The 24,217-nt window shown below is 34.3% G+C and overlaps 3 protein-coding genes across 9 annotated transcripts in view; 2 read left to right on the forward strand and 1 right to left on the reverse strand.

Annotated features, from left to right (window-relative positions):
* Nucleotides 1-95: 95 nt before the first annotated feature.
* On the forward strand, nucleotides 96-9,656 carry LOC110833287 (E3 ubiquitin-protein ligase RNF34). The gene is made up of 8 exons (XM_022071151.2): nucleotides 96-243; nucleotides 2,121-2,234; nucleotides 2,781-3,018; nucleotides 3,607-3,845; nucleotides 4,581-4,910; nucleotides 5,016-5,150; nucleotides 6,137-6,317; nucleotides 7,405-9,656. Exons 1-8 carry the CDS (start codon nucleotides 238-240, stop codon nucleotides 7,578-7,580), a joined length of 1,419 nt encoding a protein of 472 aa, XP_021926843.1. The 5' UTR covers nucleotides 96-237; the 3' UTR covers nucleotides 7,581-9,656.
* Nucleotides 9,657-10,922: 1,266 nt separating this feature from the next.
* LOC110833289 (beta-keto L-gulonate decarboxylase) lies at nucleotides 10,923-19,023 on the reverse strand. 3 transcript variants are annotated; one of them, XM_022071153.2, is made up of 10 exons: nucleotides 18,906-19,023; nucleotides 18,133-18,237; nucleotides 16,872-16,944; nucleotides 15,805-15,909; nucleotides 15,232-15,330; nucleotides 14,800-14,975; nucleotides 14,489-14,653; nucleotides 13,919-14,015; nucleotides 12,342-12,508; nucleotides 10,923-11,561 (listed from the first exon to the last, which is right to left on the reverse strand). In XM_022071153.2, the coding sequence occupies exons 4-10, from the start codon at nucleotides 15,881-15,883 to the stop codon at nucleotides 11,388-11,390; spliced, it is 957 nt and encodes a 318-aa protein (XP_021926845.1). In that variant the 5' UTR covers nucleotides 15,884-15,909; nucleotides 16,872-16,944; nucleotides 18,133-18,237; nucleotides 18,906-19,023; the 3' UTR covers nucleotides 10,923-11,387. The 3 variants fall into 3 exon arrangements, with proteins under 3 accessions (XP_021926845.1, XP_021926844.1, XP_087205404.1); XM_022071152.2 differs by lacking the exon at nucleotides 16,872-16,944; XM_087349278.1 differs by lacking the exons at nucleotides 16,872-16,944; nucleotides 18,133-18,237; nucleotides 18,906-19,023 and adding an exon at nucleotides 16,352-16,370.
* Nucleotides 18,973-24,217, forward strand: part of Iml1 (GATOR complex protein Iml1) — a 50,489-nt gene continuing 45,244 nt past the window's right edge. For 4 of the 5 annotated variants that reach the window (XM_087349257.1, XM_087349259.1, XM_087349260.1 and 1 more), the window contains exons 1-4: nucleotides 19,057-19,187; nucleotides 22,212-22,349; nucleotides 23,376-23,548; nucleotides 23,637-23,762. In XM_087349257.1, coding sequence (XP_087205383.1) covers nucleotides 19,070-19,187; nucleotides 22,212-22,349; nucleotides 23,376-23,548; nucleotides 23,637-23,762 — 555 coding nt within the window. In that variant the 5' untranslated portion in view covers nucleotides 19,057-19,069. Of the gene's footprint in view, nucleotides 19,188-22,211; nucleotides 22,350-23,375; nucleotides 23,549-23,636; nucleotides 23,763-24,217 lie in introns of all 5 variants that reach the window. The other variant, XM_087349261.1, reaches the window with a different exon arrangement.

Below are 24,217 nucleotides of genomic sequence, written 5' to 3' on the forward strand. Positions count from 1 at the left end.
AGCGACTTATGTGGGGTAGTCTGATTGGTGGCTGCTGTTGACGTCAACGTGTGACGACACATGTTATTGAAGTTTCTATGCACTAGATCACCTGTTCAACCTATCCCGTTGAGCTGTTATTGTATATATATATGTAAGCCTACAAAGTTGGGGTTAAGATAGTATTTTATGATGTAATTTGCAGTTAAATTTTTCATTCCAAAACTTGTTGGGCCAAGTGTGTTTTAAATAAAAACCATGTTTGTAAGTATTGCACTGGATTAGAATTCATAGTACTATTACTTATCAAAAAGATCCCCTATATAAATGCAATTTTTTAATTTATTGTAATTACTGCGTAATGTGACTATTGAAAATTGTGTTCAGAATTACAGTTGTAGCAATTGATGACGATAATACATGACATAATAATGTCATTCATTATTAACTATAATACAATTTATTTGTTTCATCCTTTTCATTTTTGTAACTGTATAGAATATAATTTATTTATATTCCATAGATCCTTCAAGGCCTAAGCCAAGGATGTAGAACAGGTCATAGCACAAATACAATACTTGTTTCTAGTACAAATATAAATGCATAGTTATAAATTTTCTTCTGTATTGTTAATAGAATTTGATTGGGATAAGGTTTTCTCTTTCATTCTCAGGTTTCTATAATTCTTTGCAGTTAGTATATCCTAATAATTTAATAACTTGGCCATTGTGATCTGTTACTACATCAGTGACTATGAATTTTCTTATAGAATTAGAATTTATATACATTAATAGAACCTTCAAAGTACAAGCCAAGGATGTAGAACATGTCACAGTATGAATATGAACACTTTGTACAATAAAATACTAAAACAGCATACTTTTTACATAATTATTTACAGTATGTAATTATTTTCAGTTTAAGTAAATTCTGTAAAGAAAATATTAAGATATACCATAAATATGCTCTAGGGTACAAGAATGAATAGTAAACATTGCAGTAAATTGGGGAACATGAATTGAATTAAATTATATTTAATTTAAGATTAGGGGATACCATGTGTTTAAATTATGTGGCCAGTCCATCTGTTGACATTCAGATTGAAAGTTGATATTATGATATTATACAGAAATGCCTTGTTGTTAAATGCAGTACATTTATTTCAGATTTACTATTTAATGTATCCCCATTTCTTGTTTAGATTATGTCTTATAGTATGGAATGCTTACTTAAAAAATATTGTACCAAATTTATGGTTGCCATCTCAGTTCCTTTTTAAGCTGTAAGTTTTCCAATGAAAATTATACAGTTCAGAAGTTTTATACACTATGTGCAACCAAAAATCTTCTCTTTACCTTATTTTGACACTAAATTCATTCATTGAATAGAATAAAACTGAATTTATTTACATTCCATAGATCCTTCATAGGCCCAAGCCAAGGTTATAGAACATGCTACAACACAAATATAGTATTTGTTTCAAATACAGATATAAATTACATAGTTGTAACAGTAATTTACAGTCAACTACAGTATTACCACAAAAATAATTACACAAGAAAGCATACCCACTATTGCTTACATGTATTTATAATAGCTGAGATTTTTGGTTGAGGTAAATTCTGTTATGGTGTAGGAGTGAGATAAGAGATACTTGTTTAGTACTGGTTTAATCTTCGTTATATTGTGATTCACACTCTATATATTCGATCATATAGGAAACATGAGACTGCAGCTCAAAGTACTTGTATAGTTTACATTTTGGCCCACTTGTACTTACAAGTTGTGCAGGCCAGCCTTAGCATAATATTAGCTGAAGCTTAGGGAAATATGATGTGGAGCATAGCCTCATTTCAGCTGACTCAGGATAAGGTTCAGTGGTGGGATTTTTTTTTTAATATTATGATGAACTTACATATTCTGTAAAAATAGTATTTGATGTCCGTAATTTGTTACTAAGGCTGGATTTGAGGTTCTCATGGCAGTAAGTGTGAAGATGACTGTTTTCTGGGTTGTGGCACTGTGCAGTCTGATAGAAGTTTACCATTGTTTGTAAACTTCTACCAAACTATGTGGTGCTACAACCCAGAATACAGCCATCATAGTTACTAAGGTTAATTGTTTTGTCTTTTTGTGCCCAGGATTTTGTGGGTGCAGGTTTCTGTAGAGGAAACTCTGTGGGAACAGAGCAACAGAGAAGAGCTGCCATGATCTGTGAAGGCTGCTCTGTTAAATTTACTGTGTTCAAAAGAAAAGTAAGTCATTTTGTTAATAAATTTCACAAGTTAAATTTAATTCAGTTTTAAAGATAGGTATTTTGTTGGTAGAATTGTATCCTGCATACAGCTATGCTCAGACATGACATTGATAATGAAACTCTTCATCTGTTTTTACACTCTTATGTGGTACATGGAAGGTATTTAATATTTTATGTCTTCAGTGTATGTTCAGTTGCTGTGAATAATTAATAGCTTTTTAACAATTTTTGAACTACAAAATTATACTTGTGAGGCTGTTTGATCCACAGTCAGTTCACAGTGGCCTCATCTGGCCTCTTCATAAAAACAGTTGCCCAAACCTGCTCTAGAAGGTCAATTGGATGGTAAGGAAGCTTATGAATGAAAGCAGTGCCTGAAGTTATTGATTTACTCTTGTAAAATTAACTTGAAATTATTGCATATTAGCCCAACTACCATTCTGATGGTTGGATGTTAGGAAGTCGATGCTTCAAGTCTTTTTACGAGGATTTATTGTAAGTGCTGTATGTATTCAACATTTAATATGTTCCCTCTTTATTAAAGCGGCAGTGTTCAGTGTGTCGACGCTATTACTGCAGTCACTGTTTGCCATTCAGACAAAATGATAGCAACTACAACACCACATCTGTGTTGGCCCACTTCACAGACAAGAAGTTGAAATGTAGCAAATGTGAGGTACTCACATCACGGCCACTGAGCCGTGCACAACTTCAGCAGCTTAGAGTCAAGGATTTGCAACTTTACCTTATATCCCAGAAAGTATCTACAAGAGGATGTGTTGGTGAGAACTTGTCTTGCTAGTCATAAGACACAGGATTGCAAATGTTTTAAATATTGATGTCTTTGAGAAGTAACACATACAAGTCTGGAACTAACTGTTCAAGTAAAAATTATTGTCAGAACTAACTGAGCATAGTGGCATGATAGTCTCTGCAGTAAGTAGCTAAATCAACGATCTGGAATTACCCTGTATATTATTGTTAGTTTTGTTCATGTGTTAAAGAAAACTGTACACATAAGGGAGGGAGGAACACAAATTAGGGATTGCATCAGGTGTGTAGAGCACATGTTAAGCATGCACTTCTGGCTAATGTTACAGATACTGATCAAACACAAGCAGATTCTATGTAATTAGAGATATTGATACAGTTTCAAATTTTTTCCACATCTACCAGTGCTTCCAAACTTAGGGAAGTGTTATCAGGATTTCAACCTTCTATGAATTGTTTCTGTGGCATACACATGCGCACACACACTGTAGTGATGGGCTGATCACTTATTTACCTGTTTCACCACTTGAACAATAATTTAGTCTAGGATTCAAGATTTATGTTGTATCTGTGAGAGCAGTCTCTTTTTAACTCTGCAGAAAAGGATGATCTAGTGAATTTGCTGATGCTACATGCTGGAAATTCATCAAACAACACGCAAAGAAGTGACTTTCCTATTGGTCATGGCAGTCAGACTGATACGCAAAGTGGAAGTCAGTCATCCATGGTGGAGGACCAAACTGAGCAGCTTTCCCAAGAACAGAGCACTTCCACTGCATACTTATCATCCCAGTGTGTTCCATCTACTTCAGAGACCCCTCCAGATAGTGATTATTTGGTGAATAGTTTATATAATAATACAAGAAGTTTTATTTAGGGCTGAAGTTGGATGCTTAGTCATGAGGATGGAGACAGTATGTTTCTCTGAAACCTTGGTATCTTTAGACAAGTATACACAGCACTGAAACACAAACAGTATCATTATTCTCACTGCCATGAAAACCTTAAATCTCACATATTTCTACTGTCGTTTAATACTTTTATCTCTATACACAGGGCAACTTGCAGTAATGTATCAAATTTAGTGATCTATCATTATGCAAAATTTCTGCTAGTAAATATTGCACTTCCATTATCTGAAAATTTGCAAATGTAACTGCACTTACAGAATAGCTTGGTAGTGGTAATTCATTAGACGTATATGTAAGTGGTACCTGGTTTAACCAACTATCCTGATAGATGTTTTGATGGCTTTTCTTTCTATCCAAGTGAATGCCAGCATAGCATTTTGAAATGGATCCTGACCATTTCATAGAAATAATTTTATCATCACATTCATTGCTAAACAGTGGCTTTAGTTGAAACACCATTGTTAAATTAACCAAAGAGTAAATCAATCCACCTCACATGCTCGTGCCATTGGCCATATTAATAATTTTTGACACAATAATGGGCAAAAGTTAGAACATTTTTTTGTACACGTGTTTATTATTTAGTACCACATCAAATCTGACGTCTCTACAGTGCCTTCTTGGTTACAGAGATGTCTGATAAAATACTTCTTCTTTTAAAGGGTTTTTCCATCACAAGTGATAGAAGCACAAAGGCTGGTTCTGGGGAGAGCACCACAGGTTCTAGTTCAAGTTCTGGTTCACAGTTTGGACACAAAGCCCCAATTGGTACAAATATGTCTGTCTCACCTGAAGATATGTGTCATATTTCCACTAGTAGCAGTTCATCCACTACACAGTCAAGCAGTGGATGGTCAGAAGAGCATTCAGTGGTTGATGTTGATATTGTGGAATTGACAGATTGGACTGGTGATTTAAACAATCTGGATGCTGGACCTGAACCAGTTATCACTGTCATTGAAGATGACTCACCTGAAAGAACATTTAATGAGGCAAGTCATGTGTCTGTATCAGATTTGCTTTTGGACAGACAGACAAGCACAGATGCTGTTGCTAGTTCAGCTATGGAAGGTGATGTGTCTGATTTTGTAATACAGGTTGAAGTCATGGAGACAGATGAACTTGCAGATGTGGCTGTAGAGAGTGAAGATGGTGATTACAACATTACTGCAGGTGAAGCAGGAGATGAGACTGCAGGCATTGCCACAGAGGAACCAACTGTTCCTACTCAGGTGTGTGCAGGTTGTTACAGACATCTCAAGAACTATCTGCATGTAACAGTCATCCTTGAGAAGCTGATAGTGCACTCAGCTTATCAAGAAATTTTCCACATTTATGGAACATAATGGTTCATTACCATGTTCACAAGAGCCTGCCACTAGTTACTGTCCTGAACCAGATGATTCCAACCCTTTTCCCCTAAGATCTGTTTTAATATTGTCTCTGAGTTGATAATTCTAATTATATTTGGCAGAGAGTGAAAATTATGGAGCTGCTCATTTTACACATTTTTTCTAGCTTCCTTTCATTTAGCCCTTTTAGATCCAAATATTCTGTTCTCAAAAACCCTCATTCTCCATTTCTTCTTTAAAAAAGGTAACTTAAATGCTGTTTTTTCTGTTAAGGAGACATTTCATATTTACATGCATTTCTAGGTCTTCCTAGAGGTCTCTTTCCTTCTGGTTTGCCCACCAAAACTCTGTATGCATTCCTCTTCTCTCCCATACAGGCTACATGCCCTCCCCATCTCATCCATGTATTGTGGGTCCCTTGTCACTACAGCATGGCACATCCCCAGGTTGCAGATGGAGGAGACAGCTTCCAGATATGGAGAGTAGCTGTGAATATATTGAATAAGCAGTCGTGGTCAGCCAACAAAGAGTGGCCCTCCAGATTGAGGGTTGGGCTAACAACTCCTCCCCGTAGAAATAGTAAATTGTTATGAAATGTTACACATGGCCTCAGAGAATTTATGAGAAACTGCAATAAAGTAATAACTTCTGTCATATGTGATACTGTTTTAAAAGGAATCAGGACACATTTTGTCTCCAATAAATTATGTCTGGTGTGTAAGTATAGATATGTAAATTCCACATTTGAAATTTCTGTGCACACTTGTATTCAATTCTTGTTTAGTGTTGTGTAGGAACAATTTTAACTGTTTTCAACTTAGATTGATACATAATGTGTTTTGAATCTGTTGCATGTTCTACATCAGTCACGCACTGGAATAACTTTAGCCAGTATTAGTGGTTTGGAGGACTTCGAGAAGCTGACAGTGAAACAATTGAAGGAGCTTCTGTCACTGAATAGAGTTGATTATCGAGGCTGTTGTGAGAGACAAGAACTTATGGAGCGGGTTGCTCGTCTCTGGCAGGAAGACAGTCAAACACGGAAAGGTATTACATGTGCGATGCTTTTGCTGTTAATGCTAATATAAATGTAGGGTTTAGTGTTTAAATTCACAGTGATTTGTTTCATGTGTTTCTGTCTGTAGATTGCATCTGATAAGAATTTTTTCCTGATACTATGTGTGGGTCATGCTAGCTATTTAAACAGAATGGTAAAAATTAAACTAGTTTCTTCTTTGGCTATTTCTAAAGCTATGACTTGTCTAGAGGAAAGGATGCATGATTAAATAGTTCTCTAATTATGTGTCATTAAGTGTAAGGATGGTTACTTTGGAGCACTTGGCACACAGTGAATCTTCAGTAGGTCCCCAAGCCAACAAGCCATGAGACCCTCTGTTAAATCACTTCACATTGTATACAGTGGTGGACTTCCTTTGCATAAATGTGTTAGATTGTGACAAGCTTTATATATAAATTCGTTCACTTAACCTCAAAAGTCTAACTCATGCAATTTTATTATCCAGCAATGCGCAGATTCCAGTAATGTCATACGCTTAAAACATAACCTCATATCTTTTGTAATATATCAGTTAATGGTCTGTGATTATGATACACCTCCATATAACATTTCAAATGGCAGTTGATTTATTAGTAGGTTAAACAGTGTGTGTTAAGCAATACTAGGCTTCTGAAACAATTCTTTTCCTTAACTGCTGCTTTGAATTCAAATTAGTACATCCTATTTTATCCTTTCTTTTCAATATTTGTTAGATTTTCACATTTACATGGCAAATATTTCTGTCTTATCTTGGTGTTTTCCACAGAATAAGGTTATATTGAATGAAATTTAAATTTCCCACAAGAAAATTCAGTTCAACCAATCATCACTGTTTTTTTAAGAAAAATTTTTCTGTTATCTATTAACAAGAAGAAACTAGTAGTTTAAAATGTTGCTATAATTATCTTTCTGGTATATGCCACAGAAGCGAAGGATTTCTCAATTTGACAGACAGATGGTTGTGCTGTTATGCAGTCAGTCACACAACCTTGAGTTGTATAAATAACCGATTTGACCATAAAAGGGTTAATAAGTATGGGTTTGGTACTTTTATGTGTGTCTTTTTTCTTGAAACAGGATTGGATACAATGAGTGTAGATGAACTTTGCAAAATTTGCATGGATGCACCTGTGGAATGTGTAATGCTGGAGTGTGGCCATATGGCAACATGTGTAACATGTGGAAAACAACTTAGTGAATGCCCCATTTGTCGTCAGTTTGTGGTGCGTGTCGTTCGGACATTTAAGGCATAAGTTGTTTTGGTAGTTGCCAAATGTTTCTGTCTTGTAGTGTCCCTGGGAATCTTCTGTGCAAGTGAGTATGACACCTCTCTTTTAGCTCACTTTGGTCTGTGAACCGAATTAGCCGTGTTTAAATTTTAATAGTTGTGTGTATGTAATTTATGCCTATGAACTATTCTAATTATTTTTTTGTAGAGTACTTATGTTATATTGAAAGTTTTCTCATTACATAGGCCTATGATTACTGTGATAATGGCCACTCTTTAATAATTATAATGGTATGCAAATTGTTACTAGCATTAAGTGCGGTTCCTGTACTTTGTTGCTTAGAAAATTCATGAAGTTATGCATATTTTAGGTAAGTGAGAAGCCTTCCAAACGTGCATTATTTTCAACTGGCATGGTGTATTAATCAGGATATAGTACTATTTTAAAATATTTTGCTTATGGCATTAGTTTCATGTGTTTATAAAATGTTATCTTAAGATACTGTATTTACCCAAATATAGATGTCAAATTTAAAAATATGCCTCTTAGAAATAAAGCTTGAATGTGAAAAAAGGTTAAAATTATTGGGAAAAAATATTTTAGTTAACAAGTTATACCTTGCTTACTTTCTTCTGTAATATATTTTCCTCCATCTGCAGAGTTATTGGTTTATTCTTACGGAATAATAAACATGCATTTGTACAATGTCATGTATCTACCCTCTTTTAATAATCTTCATTGATTTAAACAAAAGTGTATAGGACCATAAATAAGTTCATTTATTGTAACTGGGCATCCCGAAATATATGTTTCATTTTGATCTTGATCGGTCTTCTTATTCTTCTAGCATCATTTCTTTTTTATACAAGTCAGTGGATGAAAAGTCCCCAATCTCTTTTATCTTCCTACAGTCTTTCCTCTCTGATTTCTTGCCAGCTCTTCCCTCTTTTCTTGACATCTTCTAGTGCCTAGCTGAACCACCTTCTGGGTCATCCCATGGTTCTATATCCTTTAAATTGTAATTCTATTGACCTCCATATTCTTGTTCTGTCCATAACAATTTTGACATTTCTACACATTTTATTTTCTGAATTTACTTCGTTTCAAAAATAAATTTGTTCGCCTTGTCTAGGTTCCTTGAAATCCTCATAGTCACTTTCTTGTCCATATTCATTCTCAGCTCATATTTCTTTGTAACAAGGTTCTGTTGATTTAGTTGTTCATTTTCCTCTTTGTCTTTCTCCAAAATTAAATAATTGTTTTCAAATATTAATGTTTCAATGTTTGGTCTTCTCATCAAACTTTATTAATGATTTTGTCCATCATCATATGGCATTAAACAAAACTGAGGACACTTCCTTGTCTCACTGCACTACTAAGTTTCAAACCATTTTAGTCTTCCTGAATTTGTTTTAACACATATGTACAGTCCTTGTGTGTTAGGTTCACTTTCTTTGTAAGCTATTCTGGTACTTATAATATTTTTAAGACTAAACAAACCTTTTTTCTCTGTTATATTGTTATGAACTTGACAAGTCATGGTTAAAAGTGATCATGTTGCAACTCTTTCTGATTTACATATACTGATGGTCTAATACTATTGATAAATTAAAAATTGTAACAGTAGCATGCATGTTTAAAGCAATCCACAATTTTTAAGGTAAATTAAAAAATTCCATATATTTTCTTACATTTGGGAAAATACAGTATATTTAATTTATTCAAAAGACCATTGTTTAGTTTAATATATGTTGTGTTCCATGCTTCAGGGACTGTAATTTTCTTATGCAATGTGAAGTTTATTGACTTCTGTACTTATAATGACTTTTAAGTTTTGAAAATGTGATATGTACAAATAAGCATCTGTTGCCTTAATTATAAACATAATACCAGCGATTTTGATAAACATATGTGTATTTGCATAAGGATAAGTAAGTATATGTATCAATTGATTTTAGTAATCTGCTAGATGTGTTCAGTCATGTTAGATATCTGCAGAAAATGTCACATGTATTATTATGGCTCTTAATAATGAACAAATCATTTAGTCATATGTATATGAAAGAAAGTGTATAAATACAAATACAGATTGTAAAGTTAGTTGTCACTTACTGAGAATGAAGACATAATTTTAACGGAAATAATCTTTATCACAACAATATGAAAAATGTCAGAATATGAGGCTTGTTCAAATGCAACCAATTCAGGGATTTTTGTGGGTAAGGCCATTAAAATATTACATATGGAAGCTGAGGTAGGCTTCCTGTTGACACACCAGCCAGTGAATTCCCACCACAAAGAACTCCCTAAAATGTGAAACCATTACACCACCCTGGCCCTGATGTCTTAACAACCTAAGTCTATGGGCTTTGCAGCAGTTTCTTGAAGTTGCCAATCACATGTAAGTCGTATTATGGCAGGGCTGGGCTGTATGGGATATGGTGCAGCATGAATCAGGGGTATAACCTCTCCTGAACAGTGTGGGACATGTGGTGGCGAACATTTTTGTGCAACATGACAATGCCATGATGGTTTCTGTTGATGGCAGTACAAAAGTCTCAGTGGGTTGCATAATAGCAGTGTATTGATGGTGATGTCAGGGTCCTTGAATTCCAGAATTAACAAAACTGAATGACAGTTTGTTTGTCTTGTTTGAGTGGATTCTCCATCTGGGATGCCAAGATTTAACTAAGTTACACTATTTTTGTTTACTGTCATATGCTGGTTCTGTTGCACAACTGGTGTGTCATGCACACAGCCACATGATCACCTGCTATTGGCTACATTTTTCATTACCAACAGAAATGGTTTAAATTCAATAACCCTCATGTATAGCAGGTATAAGTGAGATTGGCCTCAGTCAGTTTTATGCACTCTTGCTGTTTGATGAAGATCATAGATTTGATTTGTTGTGCAAAATAGTTGAGATATTCTGCAAGCTGAAGTTCATTATGAATTTTACAATGCCAACTTTCTCACATTGGTTCACATAGGCACTGCAGTTGATCCCTTTAATCATAGTACTCTGATTCTATGGTAGCTAAAACTTCTGAAAGGCAGTAAGCATATATATCAAACATTTTGATATACCACTATATATATATATAATTGATACAAATTGTTTTTTTACTGTTAAAATGTTAAATCACTACATTTTTTGTGTACAGAGAAGTTTAATTATTAACCCCCTCTGCTGTTTAAATAACCAATACTTAAATGATAGTTGATATCACAGCCCTTGTATCTTGGTTTAGGTAAGTCATTAATGAACACTTCAATACTAGGGATTCTTTAAGGAATTGAGGACCCTAGGCAAAGTGTTACCTTTGGCCCTCTAAATTTTTCATTTATTTTTAAAGAAAAGGCTTGTTTGATACCAGTCCAAATTTTATTTACGTTAACAAATGCAATAAAGTGTATAAAAATTAAAAACACATAACCCAAAAATTATCTTGGTTTAAAATTATTTTTGAAAACTATATCATTTTATACATTCACACCATAACAATGAAATGCCAAAGATACAAGTGCAAAAAAATATGTATTTTATATGACCCTTTGTTTCTGCTCCTCAGATATGTGATAGCAACTGAACTAGCCATTAAAGACCCTCAAAATTCTGTAAATACATTTCATCACAGAAAAGTGCAGGTTATTGTTTGTTTCTCTTCATACAAACTATATATTCTGTAGCCCATGAATAAATCTACCCAGTTTACTTGGTAAAATATTCATATTAAAATTGTAGGCATTGTTTTATAAGTATATAACACCCTTTCTTCCAGTGGGATCTGTTAGATATGTTCTTTCTTGAAAACAAAAGGAACATGTTCAATCTCTTCCCACATGATGTGTGTCTGTAGGCTGGTCTATACGGTATACATATTCACCAAGTGCAAAATATCCCAAATATTCAACATTATCAGGCTCTGTATCAATATGGTAATGTCCACCTTCACCATGGTGACTAAAACTGTGAAAGTGTTGAAGCCTCAGATCTAAACCCTGCAAGAACAAACATGAAGTTTATGATGAAATTAAATTCAGGAAATTCTTATCAGCCATTTGGTTAAAAATTGGTAAAATACTTTTCTCTTTCCAGGCCAGTTATGAGTAAGAAATACATGCATAGAAAACAATAATTTTTATCAGTTGTTTTGTTATGTAATGGTATGTGACCTTATGACCTGACTGAAGAACATAAATTGCAAGTGTCTGAAAATGTCAGGGTCAAAGAGAGATGAAGTATAGTGGGGAAGAGAAGACAGATACAATACAACTAGAAAAGAAACTTTACCATTCATATAACACACCTAGTATTATTAGGTTATTTAAATCAAGGAGGTTACAGTGGGTCTGACATGTAATTTAGAGGGCTACATGAATTTTGATGGGGTAACTTTTTTAAAAGCAGGCACTAGGAAGACTGAGACAGTAGAAAAATATTAAAATGAGTGCCTGAGTAGGTTGCAAGTTTTTGAAAAAGGCCAAGGAGAAACTCTGTATTTGAATCAGCAGTAGTGCCATTTTAGACAGTTACTATGAGGTCATGGAGACATAAACACCCTGTCTCAATCTGTTCAGTCTTGAAGTGGTACGTGAGCCAAATCAGCATGCACATAGGTCTCAACAATACAGACACTGCTAAACCTTTGAACCCATCACTAGCATATGAGACAGAAGTAATGGTTTTCTATGTGACAAATTCACAGTATGTTAAGGACTGAAAATGGTGATTTTAACAAAACCAAAGTCTTAAAAATGATGTTTTGTTTATCAACTTACAGGGTCAGCTGATGCTAGTGTTCCAACAGCAATGAGAGGTGCAGACATGTTGTAAAAATGAAGCCATTTTTCAACTTCTTCATCAGTATTAATGGGTGTAACTGAAAACTCTGGCATTATGTGTTGCTTGGCTTTCCCCTCTTTAAGAAGAAAAGTTCCACCAAGACCTGAGAATGATAACATGTTATAGAATAAATTTGCATTGTTGATTCTCCAAAGTTTGTAACCACACAATTATGTTGCACAGCACCAAACATCATTGTTGAGTGGTTATCACTCCCATATCATATGGAGAAGCTCCCAGTTTCAAATATTGACCTAGAGACTTGCTATTTGACTGCAGTTTTCATTATTTTCTTCAGTCCCCCCAGGTTAGTGGGGGAAAAGTAAATCAGGCTGACTGCTTCCTTCCACAGCCTTTCCAATTCTTAATTTGATACCATTTAACACTATGCAGTCTGAGTTACTGACAGCTAAATATAGCATAAATAAAAAAAAAGCTATTAAACACTGTCCATTTTCTGAATTATATTTACTGTACACAATATTTTAGTTGTCACCATTGCCATCTGGTGATTGGTTGTCATAATGACATAAACTTTTATTTTATTTATTTTAAAGATGGTGACTGGTTGTTATTATTAGACCTATTAGACCCAACATTCTTTATATAAGAAACCAAGTTATTGGATATAATTTTATCTTATATAATTCCTATTCAGAATTGTCTGCCAATTCAAGGATATGGTTTTGCACAGTTGCTTTTCAACTATGCTTTAAAGTTCACATTAGGAAGGTTCGAGTAAATTAGAAGGGAATGGATGATCCCCAATTACATTCACATAGGGAGTTAATCTCACCGGAAGTTAATTTGCTGACCACAAATATTTAAGTACCACAAAGAAAAAAGTCTGTTAGATGCTGGTGAGATGGTTGGTCAAGTTGCAAACACACAAAAGAAAGTGTGTGTTCCTATCACATCACAAAAATGCAGGATAAAATCTTAATATAAAGATAGCTAATAAATCCATTGAAACTGGGAACAGAGAGCTCAAGACAATATAAGTAAATATTAATGAAGTGACAACCAATAACTTTATGTCAGTAGTGCCAACTCCTGAAAAGTTATGCATAGTAAATAATTTTTGATAATGCACAGTATCCATCACAGCTGTGATGTAATTGTCATCATTTGCTTTACTCAGCGGTATTAAAATGTTATCTTACATTAATTGGGAGAACCAAATAAGCAGGTTCCATTACTCCCAAATGTTGATCATGTGACTACAAGAGCAGGATTAACATACAGGTTGCTTCCAACCCTTGATACTTCCCATATTTAAAAAAGTATTTAAGGTGAAGACAGTGACTGCATTGCTTTCACTTTCTTAAGCCTTTTTGGTACTATTTAAATTCACTATATTTTGTGAGACAATTAGTTGAAGTAAATACTCTGTTTATGCTACATTTTAGTATGCTATGCAATGACAGGGGACATTTAATTGTACTATGTTCTACTGCATTAGATATGGCAATTGATTAATAAAGTTGTGGCACTGATATAGAGAAAAACATACCAACAGCCTTCTCTTTGTAATGGGCTTGAAGAGATTTCCTTATACTGGCAATGAAGTCGTCATTTCCGATTCGTTTCTTACAGCTCACTTGAAGAACCTTGCAAAAAAATAAAATATAAAATGTTACATTGGGTGTAACAAGGATTGTACTGGGCTGGTTTTAATATCACTCGTGGTAGCGGTGGTGATGGTGGCAATAGTAATAGTAAAACCCGTAGTATAACTAAAAAATAACCAGTCCACAAAAATTATGAAAAATATTAAATGTTGTCTAAGGAACTCTCTCACAGATGGCTTGGTTTCAAGTTGACACTTAAAAGAAAAGTGTCATATCTGGAATGAGCGTGGGACATATAGTCTGAAACTTTACTTACACTTATATGTCAGTAGCTGGAAACTGTGAAGATGGATGGAATATAAAGCTAACATATAAATAAATGCTCCAGCTACAAGAGAAACAACCTATGAGTAGAATCGCATTTCCCAATAATTACAATTGTTATTTTATTATAAATAATTATTATCAAACTGCAAAGTATTTTAGAGAAAACTAAGTGAAATAGTACTTACTTTTCCAGGCTTTCCTTCACTACAGAAGATATTAGCAAGCAAGGCACAACGCGTTTCAGTATCAGGAAGACGTTCCAATATACAGCTGCCATCTTTGATATTAATTTTTGATATTCTTGTGTGATTATTAACTTTTCCTCCTTTCACTTCAAGATTGACCATCATCTAATGAAGAGAAAGGTAACAGAAAATGAGATATTGTCTTGCTTTGGAAAGTTTATATTATTTTGTGTTGTATCTAAACCAGAACAATGGACACTATCCTTAATAAAGATGTATGATTATGGACAATATTACATTTTCATAATTACCTCACAGTTTACCCCAGCATATGGCCATGGTCCAGCACCTGCTCCTATCAGGAAGGTTGGTTCAACATCTGTAAGCTTACCTATGTCAGACATATTATAGAGTTTTTCCCTCCGAACTAAAGGAAGCAAGTAGGGTGGCCCACCAATTTCAACCAACCTTGGTTTTCCTCCCAAACCTAATTACAACGAAATAACAATATTCAGATTGTGCTCTTGTGGAGTGTTGCATAGTATAGTATGGTTCCTGGACCACATAATGTGAAACTCCATGAAAGCTTACAGAAAAGATTCCTTTCATTGACATTTAAATAGCAATTAAGAGTTTAAGTAATGACTAATACACATCAGGCCACATCTAAAGTGCATACTTATACGATTTTTATAAATTAAACTTGTGTCACATAACTTAGTGCAAAAGCCTGCAATTCTCACCTTTACATGCTAGAGTGAAAGGCTCCTTTGTAAGATCAGGACAATCTACAATTTCAACTCTGACTGTTTCAAAGTTGGATACTAAACCACTACCCAGCACTGCAATGAAGAAAATGTACATGTCAAAATGCAGGATGCAAGTACAGTTGAGGAATTCGGTCTACAGTCGACATAACCACAAATGGCCTGGGTTAGGTCCTGTTAGACATTGGAAACTGAAGGCAATGATCCTTAAGAGACATATCTAAAGAACCTGTGTTGTTTTTCAACATTTAGGCCCCTGTTCATGTCCATGGCAGTCCATGATGTTTGGCAGAAAAAGTGGCTCTGGGAAAATTTTTGTCTGCTTTCTTCAGTTTTCCCATCAATATCTTTGCACTTCTGCTCATATTCACTCAATTGGGAGCTGGATAATGGGCCCATTAGTGGCAACAGTTCCATATAAACAGCCCCCCCCCCCCTTTGCAGCAAAAACAGTAACAATAATGAGATAAGTGTGTTGGTTACATACTCATCCCCAGGAAGTGTCAAGAATGTTTTTATATCCTTACACAAAGGTTTATAAAAACTTACCTTCAACAAGTTCCTCAAGGGGAGGAACAAACAAAGATTTACTTGCAACTGGTGGATTTTTTATCACAGTAGCAGCCATATTTGTCTTTATGATACTTCTCACTTCTGAAATGAATTATCTGATGTAAGTAAAAATTCTTATCTCAAAGTAAAGAAAAAACATGTTTCATATTTGTCACCTGAAATGACAACTTCTGATCTAAAAGAATGGTATATTTCTATATTCAAGCTTCACAATGCTTCCCAAACTGCATATCAACTCTCTTATTATCTTATCACTTAATAAACTTACTTCTGACAACTCATTAAATATCATGTGTTAAATAACCTGATACACATAACTTAGGAATTACGTTTCTTGGAGGCCCATCAAAACCAACAGCAGGTTTATTAATCACAAGATTAATCCAGTACACTATGTAATTCACATAACAAAGTAAACTTGAGAATATAAAATACTAATGAAAGGACAGCAGGGAGCAGAACTGAATTTCATAGTATAGAGCTTAGCAGTCTTATTTCATACTTAGAATATCCCAATTCAAACCTTGGCCAGCAATCAGGCTCTCCTAATTGCCTTTGTTTTATTGTATTTCCTACTTGCAAATGCCAGGCTGATACCTTCAGTCACATTCACTATGACCCATATCTTTCCAAGTGATCAGTAATCTTTTAACTCAAAACTAATCTTTTCAGATAAAATTGTGCTGTTATATAAATGAAGAACCCCACATGCTTAGGACTATACTGTGAAATTGTGTAGACTTCAAGCTCCACACACTCTTAACTTTAGTACTATTGAGGTGAATGGTCAGCATCATGCTCTAGCTATCTTTACCCCTAAGGAATTTTAAATGTGAACCCCACCACCTTTGCCGGTATTTCACCCTAGCAGTATGAATCCATAGTGTGTTGTGTCACTGAGTTACCATGATTTGTAGTACTATGAAGGATAATGGAAGGTACAAGGGCTGTTCAGTAAGTATACAAGGACACTATGATATGTCACCTATTACAACACAGATACAACTACATGCAGACATCATAACATTTTTCTACATAATCACCTTTGCTGAGGTACTTTCCCTAACAGGAAACCAACGCATTTTGACTTTTCACAAATAATTCCTGGTCAAGCACCTGTCCCAACCAAAATAAAATCATCATTTACTATTTACTGCCCAATAAATTCAATTTCAGAGACACATAGAAATTATAGTCTTGGCATGCCAAGTCAGGCCTGTATGTAGAATATTACAACACCTCCCACCCACACCAATGGTGTGCTGGGCTGTGTGATGATGTCACACTTTTGTGGAGCATGATCACACAATCTCTGTCTTCTTTGGTCTCCTTTGATGAACAGCTACCCTTTGATGCAGAAAAATTCATACTTCCACCTGTATATTTGTCCAGTTTCAATTCACTGCTGTTTTGGTACATGCTAAGCCTGTTTGTACTTTTACTTTTGAAAAAACTTTCATATAAGAAGTCTGAATTTTTCATGAAACTTGTGTAGCGGAAGTATATTGTGGTCATAAAAAATCAATTTCAAGATTTTAATGAGGAAGGGCACATATTTTATATTCCTGAGAGGTCTTTAATATTTTATTGCCTATGCAAGTTTCCTATCAGCAGAAATGGAACAATACAGAAACAAGAATGGAATGTTGAAATGCAGAATACCTCCAACAGTTTTTATTAATATTTATCAGCTGTGCACCAGAACTGATGTGCAGTCTACTTGGTTGTGTTTTGCAATAACATGCAGTTACACCATTAACCTGAGTCAGGTTGGCTGGCAGCCCCATACTGTAAAGGTTAAAATTCACTCATTTGCAGGAATGAAGATCTTGACCATAATCCATAAACTAACTGTTTAGAACCAAGGAGTTTCTCTTTTTTCAGCACATGTACTGGACATAAAAAAGTTTGTACAATGTATTTTCCTGATTTTTAGTTTTCCAAAACAAAGACATAACAGTGCCTGTCCATGCATGGAAAGAAAAATTTAATTTATGATACAAATGTATATTAAATAAAAATAATACTTTAACTGATCACTTGTGTCTGAAAAAATATTCTTTGCCTTTGACTGTACAAACTGACTTGCAAAAATTTAAATCTGTAGAAGATTGTTATTCTCTTTTTCCCCACATTGTATGCAATACACGAAACTTTTTAAGTTAGCATTATTTAAACAAAATTCGGCCTTTGCAAATGGCGCCAGTTTCATCACTGCTGTCTGGGGTCCAATGACCTTTGACCCCCGCACAGTAGCATTTATGGTAGTATTACTTGGTGTTTTCTGAGGTAGTATCTACTTACCTGTTGGAAAATTTCAAGGACCGATTCTTTCTTCAGATGACAGTAGAGTTTCAAGAAATGTGTTTTTCTTTGCAGCTTTAATAAATGCGCCCACATCCGAATGATCTAGAACAATGATTCAAAGAAACAATCAAGATAATTCTAATTATTTTCGCTGCAGCAGAACTTTTCTACAGCACAAGGGTAGAGACGGTTGCTGTTAGCACCGAATATATTTCTCTGCATAATTAAATACGATCAAGAGTTTTTATGCATTCGTGCAAAGCGATGGTCAAAACTGTAAAATAGTAAATGAAAATTAAAATGGCTCTACAATTTTTAAATGTCTTAAGAATAGGTTTATCCGTTCTAGAGTTGTTTCTTGCGTGCGGATATGGTCAGACGAGCGATTTTATCAGGCGCTCCACAGCATTGCAAATGTGGTTACATATGACCGGTTTCGCTAAAGAAATGAAGTATAAAGCAAGAATGGATATAGCTATTTGAAAACTTATGCCTTCTTTTTATTTCAGCAAATTTTTGTTGTGGGGTGACGGCAGTGTTTGCGGTTTATACGGAAAACGGTATAATAAGGTGGCGCAAACGTGACCATTCACTACGAATTGTGCCTACGTCGCTGTGGTGACCGATGACCGCATTTTAGTAGGGTGGATCACAGGCACGGATTACAAATATTATTATAGTAATCTGTTCCCAGTGTTTTATGAACAGCATCATAGTGCTTTCACTTCAGTTACTAGTATGTGTTTATCAAAGATTGTTTGCAACATTACCGTGATTTACAGCGGGTAATCCGCGTTGAGCCAAAATAGCATCCTTACTTCCAGACAAGAATTTTAGCACTGTTACTCAACAGGTTGTATTTTTCCGATCATAGGCACGGAACGCGTGAGCACTACGAGAAGGCAGTGGAAGGAGATGAAATGATGTAAGAGTAATGTGCGTTCCCCAGCTGGACTTTTACTTTGTAGCACATTTCAAATGTATAATAACTTCTGATAGTGTTGATAAAATGAAGCTGTTTAAACTGATAGTTCACCAGAAAGACTTTAGTGGTTGGTATCCATATATCTGTATAATTCTAATTCGTGACGTTTTTAGGTCGCTGTTTATTTTGTGAAAACCATATTTCATATGAAGTAATCGTTTACATGTGTAACTGTATTAATTATATTGACTGATGCTCAGAAGAAAGTGTTAAAATATGTCTTGCTTAAGTGCTCTACAGATTACCACTTACCATTTTTTAAAAATGGGATTGTAGTTCACTTGACAGATAGGGATTCAAATTTGTAGGTATTTATGCATTAAAAGAAGTTCCACAAAGCTCTCTACATTCTGTGCTGTGATGCCATGTGGACTGATGGGTAGATACCAACTGAAATTAAAAGTATAATAACTTCTCTCAAGTCAAAAAATTCATGTGGCTATGATGGAATTTCATCTAAAGTACTTAAATCTTGTGTGGATTATATAAGTATTCCATTAAGTTATCTCTGTAATCATTCAATGGCTGTAGGAATGTTTCCTGAAAGACTTAAATATTCAAAAGTAAAACCACTATATAAAAAGGGTGAAAAATCCTGCATCTCAAACTACAGACCTATTTCACTGCTGACAACATTTTCTAAAATTTTTGAGAAAGTTATGTGCAAGAGAGTAAATAATTTCTTAAACTCAAACAACATCCTTGTCAAAGAGCAATTTGGATTTAGGAAAAATCTCTCAACAGAAAAGGCTCTATTTAGTTTCACAAATGAAATTGTATGTGCCCTTAACAATAAAATGCATGTGGGTGGAATATCTTGTGACCTAGCCAAGGCATTTGATTGTGTAAACCATGAAATATTACTAATGAAACTGAAATTTTATGGGATTCGAGGTATAGCAGGACAATGGTTTAAATCCTATCTAAATAATAGAAGGCAGAAAGTAGAAATTGAAAGCCCTCATACCAATCATAATACCTATTCAGAATGGGGTATCGTAAATCACGGAGTGCCACAAGGTTCAGTTCTTGGGCCCTTACTTTTCCTCATATATATAAATGACTTGCCGGCAACTGTGAACTCTATATCCAAACCCATTCTTTTTGCTGATGATACAAGTATCATTATTGCACACCAAGAATTGATCTATCTTGAAAATATCATGAATGATGTCTTTGCCAACATAAACAAATGGTTTAGAGCTAACAAACTGGCACTAAATTTTGAAAAACAAACTTCATAAAATTTGTTACTAAGCACAAGACATATCCTAGATTAAATATAGGTTTTGAAGAAAAATTAATTGTGGAAGTTGAAACAAACAAATTCCTTGGCTTACAAGTCGACAGTACCTTAAATTGGAAGAAACACATTGGGTATATTATTCCCAAATTAAGCTTTGCATGCTTTGCCATGAGAACAGTCGTACCACTCATGACAATAGATACTTTAAAGCTAGTTTACTTTGCATACTTTCACTCTGTATTGTCATATGGATTAATCTTTTGGGGAAATTCAACAGACAGTAATAAAGTTTTTTACATGCAAAAGAAAATAATTAGAATAATGGCTGGTGTCAAAAGCAGGGTATCTTGTAGAAAATTATTTCGTAAATTTAATATACTTCCACTTGCAAGTGAATTTATACTCTGCTTGCTATCATTTGTGGTGGAAAACATGGATAAATTTAAAAGAAATACAGATGTACATAATTTAAATACAAGACGTAAACATGATCTATATGTGCCAAATGCTAACTTTACTAAATATCAGAAAGGAGTGTACTATACAGGTATCAAGTTGTTTAATAATCTTCCTCCAACAATTAAAAGTCTAAATTATGATATAAAGGTATTCAAGCCTGCATTGAAAGATTACCTCTTTACTCACTCCTTCTATTCTGTAGATGACTTCATCTCTGCTGAAAATGTTTAAGCTTTATATCCATAATCTACGTATATGTAAAGCAAGTTTTGTATTTATATTTAAAATTCTGAGGTTTATGTATATTAATTTGTAAAATTATTTTTCATACTTGTATTGCAGAATCTGAAATTTATGTACATTGATATGTGAAATACGTTTTTGTACTTGTGTTGAAAGTTCTGAAGTGTATGTATACGTATTGTATGAAATGACATGTTCTACATCCTTTGGTTGAGTCCTAAGAAGGATCTATGGAATGTAAATAAACTCTACTCTACTCTACTCTACATGTTGTCTCCATCGTCAGGGATGAAAGTAGGACATTTGCAGAAGTTTAATTTTTTATTTGAGTTATTATTGTAACATAGAGATGGAAGTCTGTGCAGTTCACATTACTTTTTGATTGAATGTACAGATTATGGCTATATGACAGTACTATTGCTGTTGAATTTTCTGAAAGTTTTTTGGATATGGTCATATGAAAGAAATGCCCAGGTCTTGGAACCTGAAAATGTTTGTGTAATTCCTATGTAAAATATGAGAAAATTATTTGATATGCCTTGATAACACTTACACTTAACACTTAAGCTACCCGTTCTTCAGCTCACGCGCGGGCCCCAGCATCGCCACCATTCCTCTCTGTCGCATGCTTATGTTGTCCAATGTATGGTAGTACAGCCACATATATCCCTGATGTATTATAATGTAGGTACACCTGTTATGCCATCTCTAGAATGAGAAGAATGTGGAAGTGTAACATTCTTATAAAAAATAAAGTAACCATGTTTAAAGAAAGCAAACTGAAAATAATCGAAAGTGATCTATCTTAACTAGTGTAATATTATTACTGACATGATAGGTTGCCAGAAGAACACATATAGGATAAAATTATGTTGTGATAACTTTCATACAGTGTTGGCATAAATGAGTAGTGATTGTGAATATTTTGTGTTGCCTTGGTTTTGACTCGCATATTGTACCATGGATTGAACTCCAAAATTTTACTTAAACACATCCTTTTGTAAGGACTTGTAGTGAAGTAAAATGTATTACAGCCTTGCCATATGCACTGTGTTGACTGCATTCTTACAGGATGAGAAAGTACATATTTTGGTTCATTTATTTGTCATTTTATTAAAAATAGTTGGTGTTTTTGTATTTCAGGTGAAGATTTAATTATAAATCCTAAGGATTTTCCTGGTATTAAGAAAGGAAATATAGTTGAAATATATCATCCAGAAGATGAGTTTAGCAGACTTTTATTGCAAGTAACTGTACTGAAAGAAGACTTAAAAGGAAAAGGTAAAATTATTATTTTATTTAAAAAGTGAAGTTCTTTATGCATAGTGAATTAGTTTGTGTATATCTTTCTTATTATTCGTCTGGCATCATTTACATTTTAGATGGGTTGATGGATGAAAGTCTCCAATTTCATCTGTCTTAACACAATCATTAACAATTCTAATTTCTTTTCAACTGATGTCTTCTTCAGGGCTCTTTTGTATTCATACTGTATGACATAACATCACTGCCTGTAGTAGATCTTATCAGACATTGGTTTTCTGGCTACCATCTTATCAGTGGCTCACTTTTTCAGCCTGGGTGTTGCTAAGTGTTCAGGATGGTACATAGTCATACAAAATTTCAGCAGAAATTCATTGTTGATGTTCCTGCAAGGTCTGTCATTCATTATTTGGTTAATAAATTTTAGCACCACAGTTTTGTTATCTTATAAGAAAATAAAAAGAAGATACCACTTACTAACTGTATTATTATTGTTGCTGTTGTTGTTGATGTTATAGGATAACAGATTACAGAGATTCCTTGACCTACATATTTCTGACTCACAAAGTGCTAATACATATGCATTATTATCTACCTTAATGCTGTAATAACTTTGTCACATGGCGTGAACCAGATGTCACAACTTGTAGTTGCACAGTATATCATCTGCAGCCCTTGAAACTGCCCAGAAAAGTGTCAACCTCCCATAATAAATCCTGTCTTCAAGAAACACCACTTCCTATAAGAAAGGCAGTACCATATTTCAAGTAAATAATTGAAAATAGGCTCTTTATATTGTTCCCTCTAAATATTTACCTGTTTTAGTTCATTACAGGTATTATAACTGGTATTTTGGTTATTTTTATTTCAAACCAACTAAATTATGACTTGAATAGGCAATTGTAGATTGGTTTGGGAACCTTGCCATTTATAATTTTGTGTATATGCTAAATTGAATTTTAAACAAGCAGCTTATGAATGGACTCTTGGAATGTAATCTTTTAATAGTTAGGTGACTTAATATAACTGTGTTTTGACTTCCAGATGCTGCAATTAGTGTGGAGCAGAGTATTGCATCAGCTTTCCAGCTTCGAACATATGCTGATGTTTGCATGAATATTGTGAACCCTGAAGATGTTGCTCTGGATTCTGTTGAACTCACATTTAAGGATCAGTATATGGGTCGAAGTGAAATGTGGCGGTTGAAGAACAGTTTGGTACGTATTGTGATGCGTCTGAAGAATTGTATTATATACTTGTTTCTACATATTTTATATATCTACTCTCTTTTTTTTCAATGCGCAGGTAAACACCTGTGTTTATTTGAATAAGAAAATTGAATTTTGTGGAGGAAGTATCCGATGCCAAGTATACGAAATGTGGTCCATGGGAGACAGAGTTGCTTGTGGTGTAATCACGGATGACACAAAAGTAAGAGAAAATTATAATTATGTATATAAATGACATATACTGTTGGTTGTGTGGTTTTGAGGTAGTTGAAGCCAATGCACATTCTTACAACCAGTTAAGATGCATTCTAATATTATATATAATTTTATATGCTTAGCCACTTTTCAGGACTTTACTCTACCAGTACATGTGTGATTTCCACTACCTGAACTGCATGTCCAGGCCATGTAAAAAAATAGTATGCGATGAAATAAGGGAACTGCAAAAAATGGAAACAACATACAAATTTTGTGGGATGATGCTGTAAAGACATTTTTTAATGTACTATTGTAAGATTGAAAATGAATCTTGACTGTGTGAAGTAAGAAAATTGTACCATAATTGTGTAATACAAGATGTGAATTAATTGTAATTAATCATTTCTTTGTTTACTAAAATATAAACCATATGTGTGATGTCATACATAAGCAAAATGT

Source organism: Zootermopsis nevadensis, unplaced genomic scaffold, assembly GCF_977971745.1.
Source record: "Zootermopsis nevadensis isolate Lab colony 2312 unplaced genomic scaffold, Znev_1.0 Znev_ptg000015l, whole genome shotgun sequence".
NCBI classification, from domain to species: Eukaryota; Metazoa; Arthropoda; class Insecta; order Blattodea; family Termopsidae; genus Zootermopsis; species Zootermopsis nevadensis.

Coding starts and splice junctions, on each gene's coding strand:
- LOC110833287 (XM_022071151.2), top strand. Junction 2,235..2,780: donor TTACTGTGTTCAAAAGAAAA/GTAAGTCATTTT, acceptor TCTTTATTAAAG/CGGCAGTGTTCAGTGTGTCG. Junction 4,911..5,015: donor CTGAAAGAACATTTAATGAG/GCAAGTCATGTG, acceptor TTTGTAATACAG/GTTGAAGTCATGGAGACAGA.
- LOC110833289 (XM_022071152.2), bottom strand. CDS start 15,883: ATGGCTGCTACTGTGATAAAAAATCCACCAGTTGCAAGTAAATCTTTG. Junction 15,331..15,804: donor CCTTGAGGAACTTGTTGAAG/GTAAGTTTTTAT, acceptor TCTTCATTGCAG/TGCTGGGTAGTGGTTTAGTA. Junction 14,016..14,488: donor GTGAAGGAAAGCCTGGAAAA/GTAAGTACTATT, acceptor TTTTTTTGCAAG/GTTCTTCAAGTGAGCTGTAA.